Raw genomic sequence first — 7,640 nt, forward strand, 5'->3', positions numbered from 1 at the left:
AGATTTGGGTGGAAACAGGGTAAGACAAGAAGGAGGAGGTAATTAGTACAAGACAAAGCAAGGAGATTTCTAAGGCTAGTTCTTTAGCCTGTATTTTGACACACTGGAAAGAGTTAGTAGGGTATGGGGGCACTGTAAAATAGCAAAGTATGATCAACTTTCACAGACATATCCCTCAGCAGGATCCATTAAAACTTGAGGAAAATTTGGTGTTTCAATTTAACTTTGAACTCTTGAGAAGTTTCTTTAACACACTGTGGGACTTAATCTGATGTAAACAGCACCAAATCCCTTTGAGGGTCATTAAAATCCTTGTGCTGTGTCTGTGCTGCTGAGCTGGACTGGTCTCCTGGCACAGAGGCAGCTCCCAGGCACAACCAAGAAGAGCTTCAAAAAGACATTTCTGGTGAACAGCAGCTCCTCTCCCAGCCCAGCAGGGCTGAGGGCACTGCCTGCAGGCACTGAGGGGACAGGAGCCAGGCACAGACAGGCTAAAGGCAATCAGGAGTGGGAAGACATTGAGCTGAGACTTCACTTGGGGAAACATCCACACAGCCCTGGACAGGGTGAGTCTGTGGCTGCAGGGCAATGTCCCCTGTGCTCCTGGAGGGATCTCCTGGAGCCAGCACAGGGGGATGTGTCAGGAGGACTCTCTCAGCTTTTCTGAGGCACAGGAGGAAGAGGAGGATGTGCTGCAGAGCAGGGCTGCCCTGGGCACTGTCAGAGGGACAGGGCAGGATGGCTCCTGCTGACAGGGATGGCTGCAGGGGCTGAAGCTGGAGCTGCTGCCAGGGCTGCCCAGGGCTGTCCTACAGAGCAGCTCCTGCAGACCTCAGGGCTCTTGGCCAGCCCAGGGGGTGTGCCACCTGACAGGGACGGCTCTCAGCCTGCCTGGCAGCTCCCCATGGACTGTGGGGAGAAGTTGGAGGTGGAAGGAGTGACCCCCATCAGTGCAGATTCCTCCTGCTATGCAGATGGTGCTGCATGGCCAGGGCTGCTCTCAGCTTTCTCCTCAAGGCAAAGGAAAGGGGCTGTCAGGTGTGTCTGTGTCACTGAGACTCCTGCACTGTCCCACTGGGCATCAGCAGATCTGCCTCAGATCTCCCTCACAAAGTGCCTCCTCACCCTTCTCTGCCTACAGACAGCAGCAGCAGCAGCACCTTGGCTTGCAGTTTGTCTGAGCTGCCCTTAAGGCTCTGCTGTCTGGGAGATGCCCCTGGACAGTGCCCTGTGCTAGAAGGGGTGTGCAGGGCAGAGCTGAGCCCCCAGGAGTGGGCTGCGCTCTGGGAGCACTGACAGGGACAAGCTTTGGTTGCAGAGCAATAGCTCCCAGTAGGCACAACACCAGGCAGTAGAGAGCCACACCAGCCCTGAATATCCCTGCCTCTCTATCTGCAGAGGAAAAACGGTGGGGGTTTAGAGAGATTAATTTTGAAACTGGAGTCTGAAAAACTTTTTTTAAGAGAATTTCATGTGTGAGAACCCTGTAAAAGCAGGAGGTAATGAGCAAAGGGCAGATTTGTAGGACCAGCAGGTCTGACTGCACTGGGGCACAGGGAGGCCTTTTATTCCAAAGGGATCATAAAAGCTCTGGCTGAGAGCAATGCTGAATTTGAGCCAGCAATTCAGCAGGAAAAACATAAACTCAAAAATAAAAAACTTTTACAAATCACAACCAAATTATGAGAAGATAATTTGAAAGGATTCTAAATATTATTTTATAGGATTGGCTCAAAGAATTTGTTCCCACCTTGTCAAAGTCTTCTTTCAACAGCTCCGAATGCCCAGAGTGGAGCCATGTCCAACAGCAGCTCCATCAGCCACTTCCTCCTGCTGCCATTGGCAGACACGAGGCAGCTGCAGCTCCTGCACTTCTGCCTCTTCCTGGGCATCTCCCTGGCTGCTCTCCTGGCCAACGGCCTCATCATCAGCGCTGTAGCCTGCGACCACCACCTGCACACCCCCATGTTCTTCTTCCTGCTCAACCTGGCCCTCACTGACCTGGGCTCCATCTGCACCACTGTGCCCAAAGGCATGCACAATTCCCTCTGGGGCACCACGAACATCTCCTATAAGGGATGTGCTGCACAGCTCTTTTTTTTTCTGTTTTTCATTTCAGCAGAGTTTTATCTCCTGACCATCATGTGCTACGACCGCTACGTGTCCATCTGCAAACCCCTGCACTACAGGACCCTCCTGGGCAGCAGAGCTTGTGCCCACATGGCAGCAGCTGCCTGGGCCAGTGGCTTTCTCAATGCTCTCATGCAAACAGCCAGTACATTTTCCCTGCCCCTGTGCCATGGCAATGCTCTGGGCCAGTTCTTCTGTGAAATCCCACAGATCCTCAAGCTCTCCTGCTCACAGACCAACTCCCTCAGGGAACTTGGTCTCATTGCAGTTAGTGCTTGTTTAGCATTTGACTGTTTTGTGTTCATTGTTTTCTCCTATGTGCAGATCTTCAGGGCTGTGCTGAGGATCCCCTCTGAGCAGGGACAGCACAAAGCCTTTTCCACCTGCCTCCCTCACCTGGCTGTGGTCTTCATATTTCTCAGCACTGCAATGTTTGCTTACCTGAAGCCTCTTTCCATCTCCTCCCACTCCATGGATCTGGCCCTGTCTGTTCTGTACTCAGTGGTTCCTCCAGCCCTGAACCCCCTCATCTACAGCCTGAGGAACCAGAAGCTCAAGGCTGCAGTGTGGTCACTTATGTCTGGAAAAGTTCAGAAACATTAAACTGCTTGCCAATTTCTGCAAATCACTTGCAATAGAAGTCATCTTTGATATTTCTTGTTGATTTTGTTGTGTTTTTTTTTTCTCCTTTGTTTTTGTTTTAAATATTGTCCACATATAAACGTCATTATTTCTACCCCTTCTCATTTTTTTTTCTCTCCAGCTTTGCTGTAGCCACAGACTGTGGCAAGAGCCCTTTGCAGCCCTCTCCCTCACGTGTTCGTGGTGAATCTTTTCACAAGCACTATCTGAAGCCCCCCTCCATCTCCTCCCCATCCCTGGATGTGGCCCTGTCAGTTCTGTAATTGGTAGTGTCTCCAGCCCTGATACAGCCTGAGGAACTAGGAGCTCAAGGATGCCCTGGGAGAGCTATGACTGGATACTTTTCTGAAGGTAAGATCTTTCTATTTTCTTCTGCAGCGCGTTCAATGTAACACATTAAATTCCAAGCCTGCCTTCTAAAGCTTTTAATAGTGCTAGAAGTAGGGAGACAGGCTTTTCTACTTTTTTTTTTGTGATTATTTTCACCCTAAATATTTTGTCATCTTCCCTTAATGAGTTCACTCTCTAACTTGACTCACAAACTATGTACATTTGGAATCATGCTCGCTGTGTCTTTAAATAAATTAAATGTTCATGCAGAGATTTATTTGTCAAATATCCTCCCTCTGTTAACTCTCATTCTACTTGTCCAGCTTCTCAATGTTTTCTTCCAACATTGAAAACCAATGAGCCCACAATGCTGAGAGTGAAGCCATGTCCAACAGCAGCTCCATCAGCCACTTCCTCCTGCTGGCACTGGCAGACACGCAGCAGCTGCAGCTCCTGCACTTCTGCCTCTTCCTGGGCATCTCCCTGGCTGCCCTCCTGGCCAACGGCTTCATCATCAGCGCCGTAGCCTGCGGCCACCACCTGCACACCCCCATGTTCTTCTTCCTGCTCAACCTGGCCCTCACTGACCTGGGCTGCATCTGCACCACTGTCCCCAAAGGCATGCACAATTCCCTCTGGGACACCAGGAACATCTCCTACTCGGGATGTGTTGCTCAGGTATTTCTGTTTATGTTCTTCATTTCAGCAGAGTACTATCTCCTGACCATCATGTGCTACGACCGCTATGTGTCCATCTGCAAACCCCTGCACTACGGGACCCTCCTGGGCAGCAGAGCTTGTGCCCACATGGCAGCAGCTGCCTGGGCCAGTGGCTTTCTCAATGCTCTCATGCACACGGCCAATACGTTTTCCCTGCCCCTGTGCCATGGTAATGCTCTTGGCCAGTTCTTCTGTGAAATCCCACAGATCCTCAAGCTCTCCTGCTCTAAATCCTATTACAGGGAACTTGGGCTTCTTGCTGTTAGTGTCTGTTTAGCATTTGGCTGTTTTGTGTTCATTGTTTTGTCCTATGTGCAGATCTTCAGGGCTTTGCTGAGGATCCCCTCTGAGCAGGGACAGCACAAAGCCTTTTCCACCTGCCTCCCTCACCTGGCTGTGGTCTCTCTGTTCCTCAACACTGGCACATTTACCAACCTGAAGCCCCCCTCTGTCTCCTTCCCATCCCTGGATCTGTCCCTGTCAGTTCTGTACTCAGTGGTGCCTCCAGCCCTAAACCCCCTCATCTACAGCCTGAGGAACCAGGAGCTCCAAGCTGCGGTGTGGACACTGATGACTGGCTGCTTTCTGGAATATTAAACTGTTGGGCAGTCTTGAAAATTACTTGTAATAAAAGTCATATGTGATAGTTCTCATTGGTTAAATTTTGGAGAATCTTTTTCTTTGTTTTTCTTCTTTAATATTGTCCACAAAGAAAAAACTTTACTTGTGCCATCTCTCATTTTATTTGTCTCCATCTTTGCTGTGGCAGAAGGCTGTCTTAATGAGGGTTTATTCTCCTGGCTGGCTTTAAATTAATTAAGATCTCCTAAGAAAATTTTCTCAAGAGATGCCCCTTTGTTCCCTTCTCTGGAGCTGCAGCAGCAATGTCTGTGTGCAGAGCTGGGCCAGATCAGTGCTGGCACAGCAGCTGTGCCCAGCAGCAGCAGCAGCACTTGGTGTTGCCAGTGCTGCTCCCGTGCCACTGCCCAACTGCCCTCCTGCCCTCGTGTTGCTGCAGGGCCTGAGTGCTCTCTGGGCTGGGCACAGCCCTGGGGGTGGCAGTGCCGGGGCTGCAGCAGGGACAGGCCATGGACACTGCTGGGGCAGCACTGACGCCTCAGGGCAGGGCCTGGGGGCTCCAGGTTCCTTGGCCAGGCACACTCCACAACACTTGGCCAGGCCAGTGCTGAGCAGAGAAAAACCCTGTGAGCAGCCCCAGGCTGGCCATGGGCAGACTGGGGGCAAACAGCATGGCTGGTGCTCTGCAAGGACCCAGCAAGGTGGAGAACCTGGCAAGGAGCAGCAGCCCTGGGGGCTGATCCATCCCCACTGCGCTGGACAGCCCAGGGCAGCGTCCCAGAGCGTCCTCATGCACCTGCCAGCAACATCCCCCCTCTGCAGCCCTGGCCTCTCCCCCAGCTCACACAGGTGCCGCATCCTTGCAGGCACAGACACGGCAGCACTGGCTCAGGAGCCCCTGTTTGCACTGCACAGAGCAGGCGTCAGCACCCCCATGGTGCTGCTGTGGGGAGATGGAGCTGAGTGAGCACAAATGCCATCAGCCCCCTAGACCAGCAAGGGCTGGGGATGGGAGGGAAACCACTCAGGTTTGTTGTGGCCTCTGCAGTCAGCCAGAAATTTTGTTCCCATGAGCTGTGAGTTTTCTGTTCCAAGCAGACACTCTTGCTCAGAGCCAATGATGACTGGCAGCCACCCACAAATTGCCCTGAGCATTTCCTTTGCTTCACCTTTGCTTTCTTTCCTCTTCTCTGCTCCAGAATTTTTCCTACTGCCATCCCTGTACCTTTCCATACAAAGAGCCCATCCCTATTTTACCTTTTTTTCCTCTGGCCCCACTCTCCATTTCAGTTCCTGAGTTAACACCATGAGAATATCCCTTGGAGAGCAGGATCACCCTACAAGTGTTTCAGGAATTGTGTGCAGGGTCCTGCAGTGCCTCGTGCTGCTCCCTTGCCAGAGGCACCACAGGCCAGGGGGGCACATCTGGGCTGCTGTGTCTGGGTGTGGGACTCCCTGTTCTGGGTAGTGAGGAGGAGTTTGAGAGGCTCTGCAGGACTGACAGGATGGGCTTTGGGGCTGTGTGGAGAAGCTGAGGGACCTGGGCTGCTGGACCTTGTGAAGAGGAGGCCCAGGGCTCATCATGCAACTGCTCCAGGGGTCGTTTCAGAGAATCACAGAATGAGCCAGCCTGGAAAAGATCTTGGAGATCATGAAGTCCAACCTGTGCTCTGACACCACCTTCTCTTCCTGAGCTTCCTTTTCTCTGGGATAAACAACCTCAGCCCCTCAGCCAACTCCTCACACAACTTGTGTTCCAGACCCCTCACCAGCCTTTTTGCCCTTTTCTGCTCCAGCCCCTCCATGTCCTTCCTAAACTGGGGGGCTCACAAGTGGACACAGCACTCGAGGTGCTGCCTCACCAGTGCTGAGCACAGGTGAATAATCACTGCCCTCCTCCTGCTGGCCACACCATTCCTGATCCAGGCCGGGAGTCTTTGGCCTTCTTGGCCATCTGCGCACACTGCTGGCTCATGTCCAGCCTGCTGTCCATCAGTGCCCCCAGGTCCATTTCTGCCTAGCCACTGTCAAGCCACTCTGTCCCCAGCCTGAAGTGCTGCAGGGGTCATTCAGTCTGAAGTGAAGGACCTGGGTAATGAGGTCAGGCTGACAGGCCTGCATTTCCCCAAATTCTCCTTCCAGCTCTTCTTGGGAATAGAGTCACATTTGCATTTCCAGTCTTTTAGAACCTCCCTTGTGAGCCACGTCTGATGAGAAATTATGGAGCATGTGGACACCATTGAAGGCCCAGGCAAAATTTGCTAGGCCTCTTCAGGCTCGGAGCTCTTTTTCTGTTTCTCATGCTGGGAAACCTTTCCCATGCTCAGACTGTGTCTCAGCTCCAGCCTGAGCCTTTCCCAGGATGATACATTTGGGAAAAACAGAAAGGAATTAATAATAAAGATTAGCGCCTGGTTTTGACTGAGAAACAGTACTCAAGCTATGTGACAGGATTTGTTTTCTTCTGTTTTCCAATGGACACCTGTCCTGTTCAAGACTTGCAAACCACACTATAAATATGGTTCCGACTTTCACTGAAATGCTTCTATGGCCTCATAGCTGGGAAAGTCTTTGTCATTAATATACACAACTCCTAGCGTGTACGGCGACAGGCGAGCACCTCCCAGCAGCTCCCTCATCCCCTTAGTATAAATATGAATGCTTCATAGAGACCTGTGAGCACCTGAATGGTTTGTTAGGTCAGCAGCTGCTTTCTCTTGAATTACAGGGGCCTGTTCTGCTCCCTGCCCCATCTACCAGCTCAGCAGAACTTGTCCTGAGGACAACTTGCTTTATTTTTGAAAATATGATAAGGAATAAGCAATAAGGAATGTAGGTTGTCCTTACCCTTACTATTGCCAATAATGTATTGAAAAAATAATTTTTGTTATCCTTCACACAGGTGGCCAGTTTAAGTCCTAATGGAGCTTTCACCTCTCTAATTTTCTTTCTTCATGTCCGAGCGACAGCCTTAAACCCTTCCTGAGTTTCCTGCCCCTCTATCCAAAGATGATGCAACCTCTTTTTCCCCTGTGTTCTTGGAAAAAGCTCCATGCGCAGCCAGGCCAGTCATTTTTTTAACTTTTGGCACACAGGGACAGGCTGCTCCTTGTCCTTCAAAATTTCTTTCTTGCAGTGTGTCCATCATTCCTGGACGCCTTTTTTTTTTTAAGGATGGTATCCCTTAAAAAATTCAATACCTAATTTGGCACTCTCTGCACAAATCTACATCTCAATAA

At 50.9% G+C, this 7,640-nt stretch overlaps 2 protein-coding genes across 2 annotated transcripts; both read left to right on the top strand.

The window, feature by feature from the left end:
• Positions 1-1,797: 1,797 nt before the first annotated feature.
• On the top strand, positions 1,798-2,733 carry LOC306816530 (olfactory receptor 14A16-like; the record flags this gene model as incomplete). Its single annotated transcript, XM_079332966.1, has 1 exon — positions 1,798-2,733. One exon carries the CDS (start codon positions 1,798-1,800, stop codon positions 2,731-2,733), a length of 936 nt encoding a protein of 311 aa, XP_079189092.1.
• A 753-nt stretch (positions 2,734-3,486) lies between these two features.
• LOC306816531 (olfactory receptor 14A16-like) lies at positions 3,487-4,419 on the top strand (the record flags this gene model as incomplete). Its single annotated transcript, XM_079332967.1, has 1 exon — positions 3,487-4,419. The coding sequence occupies one exon, from the start codon at positions 3,487-3,489 to the stop codon at positions 4,417-4,419; it is 933 nt and encodes a 310-aa protein (XP_079189093.1).
• Positions 4,420-7,640: the final 3,221 nt, after the last annotated feature.

Source organism: Erithacus rubecula (genome assembly GCF_903797595.1).
Source record: "Erithacus rubecula genome assembly, contig: scaffold_655_arrow_ctg1, whole genome shotgun sequence".
NCBI classification, from domain to species: Eukaryota; Metazoa; Chordata; class Aves; order Passeriformes; family Muscicapidae; genus Erithacus; species Erithacus rubecula.